Source organism: Pituophis catenifer, unplaced genomic scaffold (assembly GCF_029215685.1).
Source record: "Pituophis catenifer annectens isolate HBS135680 unplaced genomic scaffold, rPitCat1.0.hap2 SCAF_2, whole genome shotgun sequence".
NCBI lineage: Eukaryota > Metazoa > Chordata > Lepidosauria > Squamata > Colubridae > Pituophis > Pituophis catenifer.
In genome coordinates, this window is record NW_027256882.1 from 122,894,659 (window position 1) to 122,914,192 (window position 19,534).

General features: G+C 40.3%; 1 protein-coding gene across 1 annotated transcript in view; it reads right to left on the reverse strand.

Annotated features, from left to right (window-relative positions):
* Nucleotides 1–19,534, reverse strand: part of NOTCH3 (notch receptor 3) — a 66,720-nt gene that overhangs the window by 19,214 nt on the left and 27,972 nt on the right. Inside the window, exons 3-17 of the mRNA XM_070937422.1 lie at nucleotides 12,199–12,341; nucleotides 11,680–12,015; nucleotides 10,974–11,096; nucleotides 10,394–10,627; nucleotides 9,693–9,848; nucleotides 9,293–9,478; nucleotides 5,689–5,802; nucleotides 4,070–4,183; nucleotides 3,083–3,316; nucleotides 2,683–2,793; nucleotides 1,942–2,134; nucleotides 1,583–1,728; nucleotides 1,300–1,413; nucleotides 284–403; nucleotides 14–166 (exon numbers count right to left, since the gene is read on the reverse strand). Of these exons, the coding sequence (XP_070793523.1) occupies nucleotides 14–166; nucleotides 284–403; nucleotides 1,300–1,413; nucleotides 1,583–1,728; nucleotides 1,942–2,134; nucleotides 2,683–2,793; nucleotides 3,083–3,316; nucleotides 4,070–4,183; nucleotides 5,689–5,802; nucleotides 9,293–9,478; nucleotides 9,693–9,848; nucleotides 10,394–10,627; nucleotides 10,974–11,096; nucleotides 11,680–12,015; nucleotides 12,199–12,341 (2,477 nt within the window). The remainder of the gene's footprint in view (nucleotides 1–13; nucleotides 167–283; nucleotides 404–1,299; nucleotides 1,414–1,582; nucleotides 1,729–1,941; nucleotides 2,135–2,682; nucleotides 2,794–3,082; nucleotides 3,317–4,069; nucleotides 4,184–5,688; nucleotides 5,803–9,292; nucleotides 9,479–9,692; nucleotides 9,849–10,393; nucleotides 10,628–10,973; nucleotides 11,097–11,679; nucleotides 12,016–12,198; nucleotides 12,342–19,534) is intronic.

The window sequence follows — 19,534 nt, forward strand, 5'->3', positions numbered from 1 at the left end:
TCCATAAACTTACTAGGTGTGCAATCATCAATATCCATCTCGCAATTGATGCCAGTGTAGCCAGGGCGGCAGGCACATCTATAGCTGCCAAGGGTGTTGGTGCAAGTGCCCCTGTTTCGACATGGGTTCTGGTCACATTCATTAATGTCAATGTGGCACTGCTGCCCTATAGGGAGACGAAAAGTGTTTAATGCTTTAATTTCTTTATCTTGGTTCCATTCAAAGCTATTCAAAATGCAATATTCTGAAAGTGATGGGAAAAAAGGACACACGGTCATAATACCTTGCCAGCCTGGTGCACAACTGCAAGTAAACCCTTCATAATCAGGTGTATGGTCACAAACACCATTGTTCTCACATGGGTTAGGGAAGCAAGGAGCCAAGACATTCTCACAGTTCCGTCCTGGGGGAAAAATGAAAAGCCTGTCAAAAGTATGCAGGTATTCACTGGCCCAACATGAGAATATCTAGTGTTGCAAATATAAGACTTCCAAGTGAACCCAAAGGAAACTCCATGAACAGATGTTTAGACACAAAGTGCCATGAATGGGAATTTTGTTTCATACATAAAACATAAATAATTAAAGGTTTATTTACTATTATTTGTTGAACAAAACTAGGCTCTTTCTACGGGAAAGTGTATCTTGATATATCTCAAACATTCAAGCCATAATATACTGCTGCTTACAAATAGTGGATTTTCTCCATAAATAATGGATGCTGTTTCAATTTAAAGTGAAACCCAAAATAGAATTGCAGAACTGTCATAGACACATACTGGACAGTGCTGACAACCTTATCCGTTGTGAGAATTCACTCAGCTTCCTCCCTTCCAGATGTTCTTATACTATTATCTGACATCAATACATAAAAAAGGAAGAAACCAAGATGTCAAGAAACCTAAGGCAAGATTACCAGCCTGTTTCTTCTTGCCGTGTTTTATATATACACATATACATTTACACCTTTTAGGCTTTGTTTTGACACATATCTATTTCTAATTGTATTTCAAGAGCATTATGGAATGGCCATTATGCATTATGTATACAGCCGAGATTTTTACACAATTAATACCAGAGCTATTATGACTATCTCATGGAACAGAAAAAGTACATGTTATGAATATGAGCCATGATCCTCCAACTTCCAATCTACTACTCAGTATCAATTATTTTGTTGTGCATTGCAATATTGATATAAGCAATTTCCAGAGGACAGGCTGGAGCAAGAATTATGTTAACCCCCCAAAAAGCATTCAATCCACCAACCAACTCTATTGCACAAGAACTCTCCACTCACCAGTATAGGGCAAGTCACACAGACAAGTATAACTGGCAATGCCATCAATACAGGTGCCCTGGTTGAGGCAGGGGCTAGAAGCACAGTCATTTATATTGATCTGGCAGTAAGTCCCTGAAGAGAAAATGATAATCTCATTAAATCCTATGAACTAAAATTTGAGAAGAAACCAGTGCCCTCATCCAACCTTGTCATGCAGAATTGAAGGAAAGGGGAAATTGGTGTCCTGGTGGAATTCTTTAGGGAAAAACATGGGCAAGGTAAGCACAGCAAGGAAGCATACCCTGGAAGCCTTCTTTGCATTTACAACGATAGCCATTGACATAATCTGTGCAGGTGCCATAATGCTGACACGGATTGGATTCACACTCATTGTGGTTCACGTCACAATTGGTTCCAGTCCAGCCTGGCTCACATTTACACTGGTACCTAAATAAAATAAAATAACGAAGTCAAGATTCCTCACGTCTCTTCCAAAACAGTTCACCAAGGCCACTCAAATGGTCTATTGATGCAGATTTAATGCACTGCTTTCTTCAGAGTCACAAATCTCTCACAGCAATAAACCCTGCCCACTCCTGACCGATCAGCAGTTTTCCACAAAGACAGCCACCTGGACTTTGGCCTGGTGAAAGGTCTCACCCATTGATGTCATCATGGCATGTGCCATGCACGCAGGGGCTGCTGCTGCACTCATCCACTTCTGAGTAGCAATGTGGATCATGGAAACCCTCAGGACAAAGGCAAGAGAACCCATCTTCACCATCCACACAGGTACCACCATTCTTGCAGGGGTTGGATGCACATTCATTAATCTCTATGTTGCACAGAGGACCTGAAAGGGGGGGGGAAAAGACTGCTCAGCAATGAGATGATCAAGCTTATAGCTTTGAGGAACAGTAGGTCAGTTCGGCTTTGCCTCCTGGAGAAATTAAAATTAAACCCATAGAAAGCTACAATTATTTGGGGCCAAGTGCACTAGACCTTTAAATGGCATAACAGTCAGGGGTGGGGTTATATTCCAAAACAAGTGAGTCCATCACAAGCAATAATTTGATTTTTATATACTTTTAAGTTAAGAACTGGTAAAAATCTGTGCTCTTTATTTAATCCTTTTTTTAATTTGTTACAGTTCAGCAACAATTTTTAGAAAGGCTAAATCTATGATCTGAGACCACATAACATCCTGGAGCCACAATTTGTGCATTTCTCTCCTACAACCAGTGTGAACACCCCAATTTCTGGCTGCAAAGCTAAGTACTCATAATCTGTAAACAGAATTATCTGTGATATAATCCAATTTTGCTGATTTTATAACCAATGCCTCCTTTCCTTTCTTGCCCCAGCCCCACAGCCAAACATAACCTGTCGCCCAACCATCACCTGTGAAGCCAGGTTTGCAGATGCAGTCATAACGATTGATGCCATCACGGCAGTTCCCATAGTCACAAGGATTGCTGGCACAGTCATCAAAGTTTATCTCGCAGTTAGCACCTTAAAGGAAAGGACATATTATGGGACTCAGAAAAGCAGTGGTCCATCCCTCCCTTCACCAGGCTCCATAATAGCTGGATTTGTGTTTTGTGTTGACTAAATGACATGTGTAGATGATAAGGTACGCTAGCATGATTTAGCAAGGTTGTTGAAACATAATTTAAGGGTGCTGCTTGCAAGTGATACAAATGGTAAAGCGACTGTTCAAGAGTTCTGTCCCTTAAGAGAGGGCTTGAACCCAAGCAAGGAAGAGAGAACATTTTTTGTAGAGTAAGAAAAAAGTTCCTACCTGAGGTCCCTGGCTGACAGTGGCAGAGGTACTTATTTACTAGGTCAATACATTTGCCTCCGTGCTGACAGGGATTACTGTGGCACTCATTGATCTGGTTCTCACAGCGATACCCAGTGTAACCAGCCACACATATACATGTGAAGCTGGCAATGCCATCTACGCAACTGCCGTGGTGGCAAGGATCTGGGGAGCAGTCATCTATGTTTTTTTCACACAAAACCCCTTCAAAACCTATAAGAAAAACAGAAGTCAGCATTGCATGGATTACAGTAACTTCCTGGGGAATGTCTATAGAGATTCTAAGTCATCCTGGTCATGGTTGTCCCAAAGGTGCTTTTTTCCCTTTTTCAAGAGGCAACTGGACTTTCTGGTTTTTTTTTTGAAGACATTTTGCTTCTCATCCAAGAAGCTTCTTCAGCTCCTGGGGAAGTTCCCCTAACTTTAATTTTAGGAAGTGAAAAGTCAAACCAAGCTATTGATCAAAAAGAGACCAATGTCTCATCTTCCAGTTATCTTCGTGTAACTCTGAGATATGTGTAAACTGAAATTTAGATACTGAACAAAAGACGGCCAATTCCTACCACAGCAAACAGTAATAAAAGTCTGCCCCCAATTACAAGAGTTAAATAGGAGGAATTAGATGCCGTCTTCCATTATAGGGAAACACTACTATGTCCCTGAAAAAAAATACAATGTATACTTTTAGTTTGAAAAACATTTTATCATTCTTTTTCCACTGATTCAAGACCCAATACCAACGATAAAAATAAACTGTCCCTGAATCAAGTGTTAGCAACTATTACTTCAAATTCTTCTTTTTCAAAAAACATTTTGGATGAAGAGATATGTTATGAGGAAAAGAACTCGTAGCATGCACACAATATATAGAAAACAGTGTGGCAGCATTTATTTCTCCCTGGGTTAGTATCCCATTAAACCCTTGCATTTATTATTAAATCTCATCAACAATTAGTAAGCAATCACCTTCTGTGCAACGGCATTCATAAGCATTGGGCCTATCCACGCACTTGGCACCATTCTGGCATGGTGTGCTGGCGCACTCATCAATGTCTATTTGGCACATAGAACCTGAGAAGCCTGAATGTGGAAGGAAAAATATGTCAAACAAATCAGAAAAACCAATGAAATGGTAATCAAACCACAGAGGTCCTACTTCATCAGATAGTACATCCCAACAGCAACTCACAAAAATAATACTTCCTATTTGCTATTCACTCTGATAGAAATTTTATACATCTGCATCATATTTTACAGGTTAGTTGAGTGCAAAGGTAACAGGAATTTGATTTTATTCCTTATGCTATTGGCTTTTGACTTTGGTATTAATCTTATTATTGTAAACCATCTATAGAGTTTTGGGAGCCAGGAAATTTAGAAATATAGTAAGGACTGGATTAAACGGGCTTCAGTGTGAAAGACCTCATATTCAATGAACTAATGTTCCACATCAGCTAATATTATTTGTATCTCCATGCAAATTTCCTAAATTATCACAGATAACAAAATTTACTTCATAAAGCATCGCAACACCATGCATATATGCAATAATTCTGGTAAATTGAATATGACCTTGGGAAGAATGGAAGTATTACCTGAACGGCTACTTCTGCTTTCTCAGTAGCTATGTAAGGAAAATCCTATATAAGCAGCCCATTACCATTAGGGGAAATAAAAAGCATCACAAGCATGGTTCAGGGCCAGTACTTGCCAATTCTAAGAGTTTCAAAATGGCTGGAACTAGATCAACCCAGTATAAACTGACAATCTGAACCAAAAAAAATAAAATAAAGGCAGTAATAGAAAAGGTTTGGCACTGTAAAATACAGCTTAGTCACACAACTCAGCCTTACCACCAGAGGCCTATAACAAGAGCTCTTAACGTCTCTCTCCCTTCTCTCCACAGGGGGCTTTGCAGTGTCTACCCCACATGTAAATTGGGTTCAGGGGCCTGAGCGACAGGCTAGGGAAACAAAGATGCCATTGTCCAAGCTCCCACAGAGTATGCTAGAGGCCTGTCTGCCAATCCACCCTAAAAACAACTAAATGGGGCATAGTACCTCCACCCAGCTGTAGCAGAAAGGCTGGGTAAGTCCTGGGGAAGAAGCTAATGATACTGCCATAAAATTACAGTGGTAGCCCAGACACTGACCAAAAATTCTTCAAATAGGCTGTTTTGCCCAGCAATGGATACCTAGGCAGTCTAAACAATGGGGCAGTAGACAAGAAATGTCACAGGGGGCAGTATGAATTCAAGAGAAATTGAAGCACAAGTCTAAAAACAAAGCAGTGCATATTTTTAAGTTGACTCAAGGAACAGGCATTCTCAAATTACAAGGAGAAAAACTAAGCTTCTTACGAAAAGGGATTGTAGTTTCCCAATCTTCAAAATGTCAGGGCCTGGCACACTTCAAATACACTCAAAGCACATACATGTGGTGTCAAGTAAGAAGAAGCTAAGTGGGGAAAAATGGTTTCTAGATACACAATCTGTAATGTTATGCAGAAAAAAAACAACCCACTTTCATTTATTTCCAAGTGAAAATGTGAGGTAAGGCTCCTGATTGGCAAGGTTCTATACTTACCTGAGGGGCAGGTGCAACTGAACCCATTGACCATATCCTTGCAGACACCCCCATTGACACAGGGATTGCTTTCACACTCGTTGATATTTATCTCACAGTAAGTACCACTGAAACCTGCAATCACAAAGAATAATTTCTATTGCAAACTCTAACCTCATCCTCTTTTCACCCTGTCTCTCTCTATATTCGTAATATGTACTCAGCATATATCCCACAGAAATAATGTGACAAAGAGCCCATGCCATCAGGAACACAAATTTATTGTATAGAAAAAAGATACACCATAATAAACGGCATTTTACTTGCAAAATTGGGCAATCATAAAATCTAGGTTTTTTTGAAGTGTTTGAATACTTGCTTAATGACCAGTTGCTTAATGACTGTTTTCAACTTATGATGGACCCCTCCAAAAGGTACTGGTAGTCCTCAATTTATGACCACAATTGAGCCCAAAATTTATGGTGCTAAGTGAGAAATTTGTTAAGTGAATTTTGCCCTATTTTACGACTTTTCTTGCCACAGTTGTTAAGTGATTCACTGCAGTTGTTAAATCAGTAACACGGTTGTTATGTAAACTTGGTTTCCCCATTGACTTCGCTTGTCAGAAGGCCGCAAAAGGTGATCACATGACCTTTGGACACTGCAACTGTCCTCAATGTGAGTCAGTTGTCAAACATCCAAATGTAAATCACATCACCATGGGGACGCTGCAACGGTTGTAAGTGTGAAAAAATGGTCATAACTCACTTTTTTTAGTGATGTTGTAACTTTGAACGGTCAGTAAGTGAACTGTTGTAAGTCGAGGACTATGTGTACCTATGAGAGCTCTGATGGAAACACTCCCCTGTAGTTACACTTTGAATGTTTGGCAACTTACTCACCTTTACAGCTGGTTGTAGCAAAGCGCAGCCACAACACAATTCACTTTTTTTGCTGGAAACTGGCCTTTTCAGCCAAAACAAACAAACAAACAAACAAACAAACAAACAAACAAAAGGCAAGGCACATAGGAATGCATTGACCTATGTTTGCTTAATAACCACCACAAAAGGGTTGTAAAATCAGGCCAGTCACATGGGTGCCTTGATTTATTATTCTTTTGACTTATGGAAATTCAGAGATCCATATGGCCATAAGTTAAGGACTATCTGTACAAAGACAGCTTTAACAGTTGTCAGAATTATTGTTCCACCAGTCAGAAACAATTTTCTTCTGTAAATTCCAACCTTGATTATTTCTCTCTAATCCCAATATTTCAGCACCTCAGTACATTCCAACCTTATAGTCATAGTAGCCAACTGCATTAAGCACACTCTTACTGTTTCAAATGATGAATTGAACACATCTCTTATGTAACTACTACTACTACTACTTATTATTATTATTATTATATCCCACCTTTTTAATATATAATTCAAGGCAGTTAACATATCCGTTACTCTTGCCTATTTTTCTCGCAACAATCCTGTGAGGTTGAATATTCAAACTTAAATGAGATCATTTGCTAATCCAATATGACAATATATTGGCAATATAATAGTGTAGTGGTTCTCAGTCAATTAAATCAAATCCATAAATATTTTAAAATTTCTTCAGTTTTCATTTTTAATACAGTAAATAGCAATAGATATAATCCACATAAACCAAAGCTCTTTGGGGTCCTGTTATTTTTAATGATGTAAAGCAGGCTTCAATGAGACCAAAATCGTTGAGAACATTTTGGTATCCATTAGGGCAGTGGTCCCCAACCTTTTTATCGCCGCGGCCCGCTGAGCGCACGCAGGGGTGGGGGCACGGCCCAGGAGCTTTTGCGCACGGCCCATTGCGCACGGCCCAGGAGCTTTTGCGCACAGCCCAGGAGCCTTTGCGCTGCAGCGTTTATGTCCCCCGGCCGCTGCGCGGCCCGGTGCCAGGTACTCCACGGCCCGGCACCGGTCTGCGGACCGGGGGTTGGGGACCACTGCATTAGGGTATCCATTTTCAGCTAAATTTGGTTTCCTGGAATGCTGGATTCTACATGAAGTAAACAGAAGTCCTGCTTATGTCCTTTCATGTAGGACAGCATTATACATAAACTACAGTATATGCATTTATAATGAGGACGATTACGGGTTGAACTCCTGATATATACCTACCAAAAAAGATAAGTTAGGTGATATAGAAAATATCTGTTGCTAAATATTAGGTGGAGAAATAGCTTGATCTAGTTTAAGATGCCATCCTTTTTAAGGGTTCCTATTTCTTGCTATGAAAAGAGGATTGTACAGGAAAATAATACTGTTCGTGTTGGGTAATTTCTGAAGCCACTTATGTAGCCTTAATATTACAGTCCTTTCACCTTATCCTAATCCCAAAAGGAATGGCTCCAGGACAGAGCAATACTGGGTGAGCAACATGCAACATTAAAACAAAGTTTACTATCCCCTTTTGCCCAAAGGCATTTGCAGCTAGGAAGACTTACCCCTCCCCCAGGCTTGTACAAAAAGCTAGCATTAACCAATGAGTGAGCAAGGAAGGAGAATGTTGCTCCCTATATGGGGTAATGGAAGCACAAAGAACAGCCAATTCTCATCACTCAGTAGGCCAGCCTGACCATTAATATTCCAAGCACAATGCTGCACTCCTAACTGTCTGTATGAACATTGTACAAATTTATGCAATACCTCAATCTTAAAAGTTCTGCCACAATGGGAAATGGACAACTGTATAGTCATCTCTCACTTTCTATGAAATGTCTTGTGTGTATGTATACAAGCTTTGATTCTAGAGAAACTTCTGAAAGGCTCAACCTGCTTCTTGCCCCAGTGTACAGCATTAGCAATGCTATACTGCAGAGACATTTCTATGAAAGATCCAACATTCAAAACTCTAGCTTTTTTCATGAATGATTCTTCTTCAGCTCTTCATCTAAGTTTATATTGGCTATCTAAATATTAAGGAATTGTGGTTTTGGAATAGTAAAGTGGCATCCACAATTAGCATGAGGGAGAGAGAAAAAAAGGAAAGTTTCAAGCTAGACACTTATAATCATGAGGACTGCAATTCCAATAGTTCTGCATCTCTTATTTTAAGAAAAAACATATGGTAAAAACTGTAGATGCACAATGGGGAGATGACACATCATCCTAAGTAAATCCCATCAAAGAAATAAGGAATTATTATTCAATAAAACCAACAATCCAATAAAGAACAGTACATCAAAGGAAACATGGATAAATCAGAATCTAAGATCCACTTTGTCTTCCAGAATTAGACACATATGAAGTGCAAAACACAAGAAGCTAGGCTCATACCAAGCAAACTACTAGATATGAAGCAGTCAAGGTTATTCTTCAATTATTTTCAGAAAGTACTTGTAATACCTTTTATGTATTATATAGGGAATAACAATGAATGACTTCTCTCAATTTTCTTTTTTAAAAACAATTTGAACCAAGGAAGTAAACTACTTAAGTTCATTCAAGGAGCCCAGTTTTCTCAGAGATTTGACTCTCATCCCTTCCAGTCAACTGCATATTTATTCTTTTTCTTGCTTTTGAGATTATTCTCACTACAACCTAAGTATATATTTCAGTAATTTTGGAGCCAGATTCAGGGATCTTACCTGACATGCAGATGCATGTAAACTCTCCAATACGATCAAGGCAGGTGGCATCATTCTGGCAAGGCATGGAGAGGCATTCATTGATGTCTGTCTCACAGCGAGGACCTGTATAACCACGTCCACACTGGCATTGGAAGGAGCCTTGTGTGTTCACACATTTGCCAAAATGTTCACATGGATTAGCTCCTGCAGGTAGCAAAATAATAAGTGAAAGTGGTTGGTTGACTTGCCCAAAATTATACTTGTAGAGACAACTTGAGACAAAACAATTCAAAGGCATGCCAGCAGAGGTCAGTCTATCTCAGAAAACCTTTGGACCCTCCCATTGCTTCGAAGATGCATAATTCCATACATCCATTCTTTTTTGAACACCTCCATACAAGAAAAACAACATTCTCACCAATGGAGCATTCGTCCACATCTTGATCACAGGCTCCACCAGTAAAACCTGGTGGGCAGGTGCAGATGGCACGGCCATTCATTGGGTTGGTGTCACAAATGGCATCTTCATGGCAAGGATTACTCACACAGGCATCATCCAAGTGACAAAGGAGGCCTGAAAGAGAAAGGTCACCACATGAGAGGAAATATATAACCATATTTTTCGGACTATAAGATGCACTGGAGTATAAGACGCAACTTAGTTTTAAGGGAGGAAAATAAGAAAAAAGCTGATTGGTGGGTGGATCTGCCTCCCAGAATACCCCCAATCAGCTGTTTCCAGAGGTGAATTTTAGCAACAGGTTTGTTGGTTGTGAGCTCTGTGCCTTGCTTTTTTTTCAGCCTCTGACACCTCCATTTCAGAGGCTTTTTTTCTGAAGCTCCATTTCAGAGGCTGGGCGGGGCTACATTCAGAGAATAAGACCCACCCAGATTTTCACCCTCTTTTTGAGGGAAAAAGATGCGTTTTATACTCCAAAAAATAGGGTAGTTAAAAAATAAGAAAAAAAACATGAAGCAACAGTGTTCATTATTTCTTTCCATTTAAAAAGTAATCATATTCTCTTTATTCAATATCCATATACCCATTGCCTTTTAAGTTTATTTATTTAACATTGATTAAAGTCTATTGATATGACATGCATGGTAGATGCTAACTACCTGTCTTGCCCATAGGACATGCGCAATAGAAGGATGCCACACGATCATGGCAAGTAGCACCATGAAAACAGACAGCTGTCTGGCAGTCATCAATGTTCTCACTACAGCTCTCCCCAGTCCAGCCATTGACACAGACACATGAATGGCCTCCATTGGTATTGAAGCAAGTGCCCCCATTGTGGCAAGCATTGGGCTGTAGCTGGCATTCATCCACGTCCTCAGTACAGAATTGGCCTATGGTGCAGAAAAAAGGGATACTTTTAGCTAAATGTTTTTCAAAGCAGAGTTGAATCCAAAAGTTGTAATTCCTCTCCTGTTCCCAGTTGTGAGTTGTCATTGCTCTTCTTTGTTCCTAGTTCACTAAACCAGCATAAAACCATTTCACCAAAATTTTGGAAGGATTAAAAAATAATCTTATCCATCAAACAGGCAGATTTCCTAACTAGATAGTTAATATTTTTATAATACCATGGAGAAAAGAGACGAATATTATTTATAACCAGATCTTAAAAGCTGCCCAGATTCTTATTAAGCCCCCTGAAATTAATCACATTCTGTTTCTTGGCCTGCTTTCCAGTACCTGTCCACTCTGGAGGACACTGGCAGTTGTAGGTGTTGACACCATCCACACAAGTGCCTCCGTTCATGCACATGTGGTCTGGACAGTCATCTATGTTAATTTCACAGTTGTGTCCTTCAAAACCTGAAAGGAGGGAAGAAGATAATTTAGCCTAATTGGGGACAGTGGGAAAATTAGCTTCTGGAAAGGAAAGCAAAAAAGTCCAGTATTAAAGTGGAATGTGCAGTTATGCATCCTTTCATGGGAATGAATTCTATCAAGCACATCCCAGGATACCTTCCAGGATAGATGGCATACAATTTAAAATTGGGTTAGGAATTGTTAGCTAAAGAGTCTCTGAGTTATGCAGTGAAAGCCCTTCCTGCATTCCTGATCATAAACTAGATCAAGGAGGAAGCATTAGCCAAGCCTCCCACTGCATTCTGGCTCAAACAGCCACAGCGGTCTCTGCTAACTTGCCTACCCCGCCTCCCTTTAGATTGCTTCCTTCCTGCTCTGCCAAAGCTCTCAATAGCTTCCCATGAGTTTCCTGACAGGAAAGCAGTGAAATACAATTTAGCAAAAGCAAATAGTTAAGCTTGTGTTCCATGTGATGCTCCTATTTCACGCAACCCAATTGCATCAGAGTCATTTTTATGCTGACTATCTCTCTCCACCACGCTCTCATAGAGCAGAGGTAAGCAACAATTTTTGGAAATTCACTCACCAGGTAAGCAAGCACACTCATAGCTGAGATCTCCCGTCTGACGGCAAGTGCCCCCATTGAGACACTGAGAAGGAGCACAAGGTGTAGAGACACTCTCACAGTGCTGTCCTGTATAACCAGCTTGACACTGACAGCGGAAGGAGCCAGGTGTATTAAGACAGGTACCGCCATGCTGACACAGACCAGACACCCGACATTCATCTACATCGCTCCGACAATTGCGGCCTTGGTAACCTGATGGGCATGTGCAATTATATCTGCCATTCCAGTTAGTACAGCGGCCACCATTGACACATGGTTTGCTGGCACATGCATCAAACAGAGAGCAGTCCTGACCTAAACAGAAAAGGAAATACATTACGAACATGGAAGATGGCTCTTCCGTCAAAAGATCTACTTCCTCATTTATATTCGGGACTCATTCTTCCTGGAGAGCACCCAGTTATACTGTCATTCCAATAGACTACTTTTCTACCAGAAGCTTTTATCCCCCTATTCCATCACACTGGATATCCTCACCTCGGAAGCCCTTGGGGCAGGTACATTGGTAGTGCACAGTGCCATCACGCAAGGTGCTTTCACATGAACCCCCATTGGCACAGGGTGATTGATGACATGGATCTTGAAATTGGCAGTGATCTCCAATCAGACCAGGCTGGCATCTACAGCAAGTGGGAAAAAAGCTTATTAGTTTTGTATCTGGCACCCATGTCCATCATACATTGGACATATATTCTAAAGACCTACAACTAACAAGATTCACTCTAAAGTAAAGAATTTTGAAATGGTAGTGTGAGAGAAAATTGTCAGAAATAGCAGCAAGGGTGATACAGAAAGCAATTGTAGAGAGGTTACCTTTGGGGAAAAGAGAGAGAGAAGTTATACTTGAAGCAAAGAGCCTCCAAAAAAAGAACACAATCAGACAGCAGCCTCAAACTTCACAAACCCCTCCCCCCCATTTTCCATTTCCACAAGTTGATGTGGCTATTACGATGTATTCATATCATACTTCCATAAAGAATTAATTCAATGAGTAATTAGAATCTCTTTTCACCAACTCGCATATTTATTTTTTGTGCATAAATCACTTAAGAATTGCAAACAAGTTAAGAGCTTGCACATGATAGCTTTGCTGCAAATTTTATTCCTCCACTAAATAACACTTCAGTGAAGCCAATTTCTTCTAATTTGCACTATCCTAGTTTACCAGTATCTGTCATCTGCGTATTTTGCTAACTGCCCACATTCACCTTTGCCAAGCTGAAAATAGATATCTTAAATATTGGCCTTGTCTCAGGTTCCAGCCAACCATTTCCTCTTACTAACAAATCCCAGGCAAATCTAAGAAAAGAATTTTTCACATCCAGGACAAGATTTTGTCAGCAGAACTCACAAAAAAAGAAAGAAAGAAAAAAAAAAAACAGAGAGAAGTTGAAAACAGGGCATAGCTAAAAACAAGTTTGTATATTTGGCATACAATTTAATTTAATGCCATTGAACATGACCAATATTGATATATGCTTGAGACGGGGCTAAATGTAATTTCTAAAATATGGCTGTAATGCCTGGTATCAGGAACCCTGACATTTTTTTGATCAAGTTTAAAAAGCTAGTCAAGTGACTAGCTAGTCAAGCTAGTCAAAGAATGAAGGATTTTACAGGATTCAAGAATTCATAGCATGGACTCCAGGTACCCTTTGACAAAAGGCTGGATTCAAATTAAATAGAAAAAACTTGGGAAAAATCCTGCTTGCTCCTGAGAAGAATATTGCCAACACCTGGCAGACAAAAAGAGAAAATGCATATAAACATGGGTGAAATAGTTACTGTGCCCAGAAAGAAAGACGGCTTAAACATGGCATGGCTCGCTAGAGAGAGAGCCACATGTTGAAGCATTCTTCCTTCAACTCTTGCAGTTTTTAAGACCTGACATTTGCAGAAGCCAATTCTTTCCTACAAATTGGCTCCTTCTGCCTCTCAAAACTTTCCACCAATCTGAGTCCAGTAAAGTAATAGCTAACCAAATCTGGGCATTTACATCCCCCCTCCCCCGGGTCACATCCAGTGCATGGCTGTCCAGCCCATGTGAGGTCAATCGGAAATTAGAAGTCAAATATAAGTAAGCATATACCAGGCATGCAATACAACTGCATTGCTTTGATTTTGAAGGGAACTGTGGTTTTTTTTTCAATTTACATAGATAAATTCAATTTACATAGGTAAATCTTCACAGTAATGTGTTGGTCCTATTGATTCGGCCCTCCACAACACTCCCTGTTTCTCATGTGGCTCCTTGGGAAAATTAATTGCTCATCCCTGGGCTAACCCAAGGAGTGCTAAGTGGGAGCGTTAGGCAGCCCCCTTTCCTAATCCATAGCCATTCTGGAATCATTCAAACAGGCCACTCAAATCCAGGGGCCTCAGAGCCCTCTTCCAGCCTCTGCCCACAGCCTGCCATTGCCATAGAAACGCAGAAAGCCTGTTTGTTTTTCTGCCCAAGCCTGAACAGCACGTCCTATGCACTGACCAGGCCTTGCCAATCCACAGGGGGATCAGGCAAGGAATGGGAACACCAGACCAACTACAAGGCAGATCTAGCTTGTCACATGAGGCACAGGAACCACCCACCCACCCTCTTGCCAAAAATGTCAGCCACCCTGCCGAAGTTGTCGGCTGACCACTGCTTCCCAGCAGCTCAAATCTAAAGCAGATGCCATGAATCTTGTGCAAGCGAGGGCCAACAAAAAGTTTACCAAAGCCAAAGATAGGCCTCTGACGAGGTCCAGTTGTCATGGAAACTCAGAGGGAGAAAGATAATTGAAGCCGGTCAGCGGTGGATGAGATCCATCTGAAGCATAGAGAAGCTCTGCCGTGAAGGCTCAGAACAGCCTGTCTGGAAATCAAGAAGGCAGCTCTACTGGAATGGAGGGGGACCTCAAACTTGAGCCAGGAGGGAGGAAAAAGCTAGAGAAAGGCAGACACAACTTGCAGACAGCAACTGGCCAAGGGAAAAGGCATCCAATGTCCCCGCAACTGCATCTGGAGGAAAGCTGCCAGTAGCACTTTGGCAGCTCTATATATGTTTGTGTGTGGTCATTGTGCACTCAGGTGCCTGTACACACATAACACTCAGGAAGTTTAAAAAAAAATGAGAAAACACTGGAGTCTACTGTATGATTTGTAGATTTGTGAAGTGCTGTAAAAATTAACCCATAGCAGCAATTTAAGATTTAAAGGAGCCATAACCCACACGCATTGTTCTTTAAGAAACCAAATATTTTACTAACATTTGCTTATTGATCTTGGGATGTTTCAACCTAGAAGTAAATCTATTCTGCAATCTAACCAGAAGTGTATCCTGTTCTGGTTAAATCCACATAGTTTGACCATTCATTCAAAGAGGTATTGTAAACAAAAGATTATATGAACTGTATGTATTTTTTCAGCAAACCTTGTCCCCAACCTTACAATAAGTTTATTTTTTAAAAACCAGTTTAGCTTCTCTTTAGTTTTGCTAAATCACAATAGCAGCTCCTTCAAGTCAACTCCCTTAGAACTCACGTCAAGATAAACTACAGTCTCCAAGGCCCACCATGTTTTTTCCATAACTACTGGAGCCAGACAATTAAAAACAGAGGCATAGTACCTCAAAGCTACTTCATTCTAGTGGCTTCTAGCCCAAGTGAACAAATCCCATAAACTGTTCCTTCAAGCAACTTTCCACTCTTTATATCCAATCTCACCCACTCAGTGCATGAGATTGCTAAAAGTCTAAACGATGATTAACATTTTTTTTTTTTTTGCAAAGTATTCTTTTGTCCACAGATAATAGGCCTAACATACGAAGTTGATTATTCTTCTGGTAAGAAGACAGGCCAAAAGATTGAATTTTCTCCTTGGGAAGATCTTCACCCACAAGAGTTGACATTAGTTGTATGGATTACTTTCTTAATTATACAGGCAGTCCTTGCTTACTGACTGCTTCTTCAGTTACTGAAAAAGTAGATTAACAGCACTGAAAAAGTAGATTAATGACTGGTCCTTAAAACACTGCGGTTGCAGTGTCCCTGTGATCACATGATCTCTATTTGAACCCTTCATTAGCAGCTTCCAACAAGCAGAGTCAATGAGGAAGTCAGCAGGAAATCATAAGTCACAATGACATGATGTCATGATTAATGATCACTGGTGATTCACTTAACCACAGTCAGAATTGATGTTAAATCGGGTGTTGCTTCACTTTACAACAGCACCACATAGCAACTGAGTTGCTGGTCCCAACTGCAGTCAGAGAGGCCTAAATGACTGAATGCATGAAATATCCACCCACCGCCAAATAATAAAATAATATAAAATAATAAAAATAAATATGGTGGCTATAGAACTAGACAGCCAGACATGGATGTCTCTTCCATCATCATAGATAGTAAATTTAACTATTGTTCTCAGTTATTGGAGTAACAGAGTTGACAAGAAAGAGGTGTACTAAAAAAATAGCCCCTAGGCAGGCTCAGTTAAGCTATAAGGTAAAGGTTCCCCTCGCACATATGTACTAGTTGTTCCCAACTCCAGGGGGCGGTGCTCATCTCCGTTACTAATCCAAAGAGCCAGCCCTGTTTGAAGACATCTCCATAGTCATGTGGCTGGAATGACTAAATGCCAAAGGCGCACAGAACTCTTTTACCTTCCCACCAAAGGTGGTCCTTATTTTTCTACTTGCATTTTTTACGTGCTTTGCTGAAAAAATACATACAGTTCATATAATCTTTTGTTTACAATACCTCTTTGAATGAATGGTTGGCAGAAGCTGGGACAAGTAACGGGAGCTCACCCTGTTACGCGGCACTAGGGATTCGCATCGCTGAACTGCCGACCTTTTGATCAACAAGCTCAGTGTATTAGCCACTGAGCCACTGAGTCTCTTTCAATTAAGCTATATTGGGCAGGCAAAGGAAGTGAATCTATATATATAAAAGGGAAAACCACTCATGCATTAATCATGAAATCTCCAGAACAGTAAAGCCTACAAACTTGAAATTTGCCACATATATTTTTTTTTTTTAAATTTGATTTATATGCCGCCCTTCTCCGGAGACTCAGGGCGGCTTACAATGTGCTCAGCAATAGCCTTCATCCTTTTGTATATTTATACAAAGTCAGCTTATTGCCCCCGCAACTGGGTCCTCAATTTACCTACCTTAGAAAGGATGGAAGGCTGAGTCAACCTTGAGCCTTGGCGAGATTCGAACCTGCAGTAATTGCAGGCAGCTGGTCTTAATAACCAGCTTAATAACAGGGTGCCTTAGACCACTGTACTACCAAGGCTCTTGGTAGTACAGTTTTCCTCTTAGCTTCTGATTTTCCTCTTAGCTTCTAGGTGCTAACTAAGAAAGGATTTTTCGAAATGATCATCAGAGCATTAGTATTTCCTATATTATTATAACACGCTCTGATGCTAATTAATTAGACGATCTACTCCCCCTCCCAACTTGAAAATAACTCTGGAGAGAATAGGATAGCATAGGACAGGCTTCTGTGGGGCAATCCTCATGGAGAGAAGGGGCTAGAAAGCCTGAGGGAGAGAAGAGGATAGGAAAGGATCTATGGGACCAGTCTGAGGGAGAGAAGGGAATAGGAAAGGATCTATGGGACCAGCCTGAGGGAGAGAAGGGGAGAGGAAAAGCCGATTGTAAGCACTCATTAATTTTCAAACTCTAAGTGTCAATTTATCAAACCCGATCACACAGTTTCATAGTGGAGCACGGGTATTCAGCTAGTTTACCAATAAAGGAGAATATTTGTAGTTCAGGGTTGAAATGAGGGGTCCTTGGTGCTCTCTGAACTTGCTTGTTTTCTTGCATTATCCGAATCAGGTAACATCATCAGTGCTAATAAGGAGTGTGGTTTGCGTCAGTTTATATTCTAGTCTAGTGATTTTCCCTGTCAACGTTGCTGGGGGTGGCCTTAGAGGCTCTTTGGTTGGGCTGTTTACTGTTGGCTTCTTTGGCAGTTTCTTGATTGAGGCATTATTTACTTGATTGTTGGTCTGATGTTAATCTTGGAGTTAATCTATGGTGATCTGGGTGCTGATTGCTGCTGGAGAGGTGCTTGGGTTTTTTGTTCCCTTTTTGGCTGACTCTTTTGCATTGTCTATAGATGCTGTTAATGTCTATGTGTCTATTGATGGCTAATTTGTCAGAGTGCCCTGCTTCTAGAAATTCCTTGGCGTTTTTTGGACTTGGCTTGGTCTAGGATGGTCACATTTTTCCAAATGAAACTATGGTTAAGTCTGCCTACATGTTGTAAAATTAAAGGCCTGGTGTGGCCAGCAGGTGCCTTGATAGAGGCCAGGCTGGGCTTGTCTCATCAGCAGCAGGAGAAAGAACATAGCAAAGGTCAACTGCAGGTAGCAGAGTGAGAGGAACACAGGATGGCAGGATCAGCAGGATCAGTGGAAAGGCAAAAGGCAATGATTGGGGATAGGAGAGAGAGATAGGCAGGGGAAAGTTGAAGAGAAGGCAATCCCTTACCTTAACTAGGTTTGGGGCTCAGAAGAACCAAGCCAGGAATAGTTTGGATCAAGGTAGCTTGCTTAATTACCATGTGGGATTCAGTTAATGGCAGCAACTGGGAGGACTAGGATTGCCATGGCTAAGCGATGTGATCACGTGACATCACACTTTGCGACTGCTTCGCTTGATAATGGAAATTCTGGTCTCAATTACCATCAGTAACTAAAGAGCACCGTATTCTTCGGAGTATAAGACGCACCTACCTTTTTTGTTTGTTTGTTTTTTAAGTTTTTTTATATTTTTTAGACAAACACACATACAAACAAACATACAATGTATTTTCTTTGAACAGAGTATTTGGCCGGTTCACAAATTTAAACAGTGTTTAGTCATTTCAATTAAATTTACAATTTCTATATTTCCTTTTTGCCATATTTATTCCTCATCTATTTTTTTTAAAAAAACCCAATATTACCCTTCATTCTCATCTCTAATCTTAATCAAATTCAATTTTTCCCTTCTATTCTATATTATACCCCTTCCCATTGTCATCTATTTTTATATCCATCCTCACATTGGTTAATTATTTAATATTACAACTGTTTAATACAAATTCAACATTTTTCTATAAATCAATTAGTTATATAACTAACTTTTTTGTATATTAATCAATATGAGCATGAATATTCCAATTATTTCTATGCAGTCCAATTTCTTACAAATCAATTAATTATATTTACCAATAATAATAAACCAAATAATTTTCCCCATATATTCCTCCAAACCACAACTTAACCATTTCTGCTTTCAACACAATATACAGTTAATAGTATCTCAATTATTACAATTCCCTAGTTAAATAGAGCTTTTTTTCTTTTGTGTTTTAAAATCTTGAACTCTCCTCTTTTGCCCTAAATTTCCCATTGTTTACACCTACCTTTTTTGGTGAGCAAAAAGAAAAAGAAATCTCTCCCTGCCTCATTTTGTCATGTTGCAGCAAAGAGCCTTCTTTACTTTCAGTTTCGTTTTTTCAGCATAGCTAGGGGAAAAAAAATCTGCTCCAGCACTCTTTGCAACTAGCAGCAGAGCCCTGCCCAAAACAGCTGAGAGCAAATCAGCTGAGAGTCGGGAGGCCGATCTAATCAACTTGTGCTAATTAACCTATGCTGAAGCTGAAAGGGGCTGTTTTTTCTTGCTGTTTGCTTGCAAGGAGGTAACTGCTGCGAGGCACAGCCAAAGGATGGGGGCCAGTGGATGGGCAAGGCTACATTTGGTGTATAAGACGCACCTAAATTTTCACCCCCTTTTGGGGGGTAAAAAGGTGCGTCTTATACTCCGAAAAA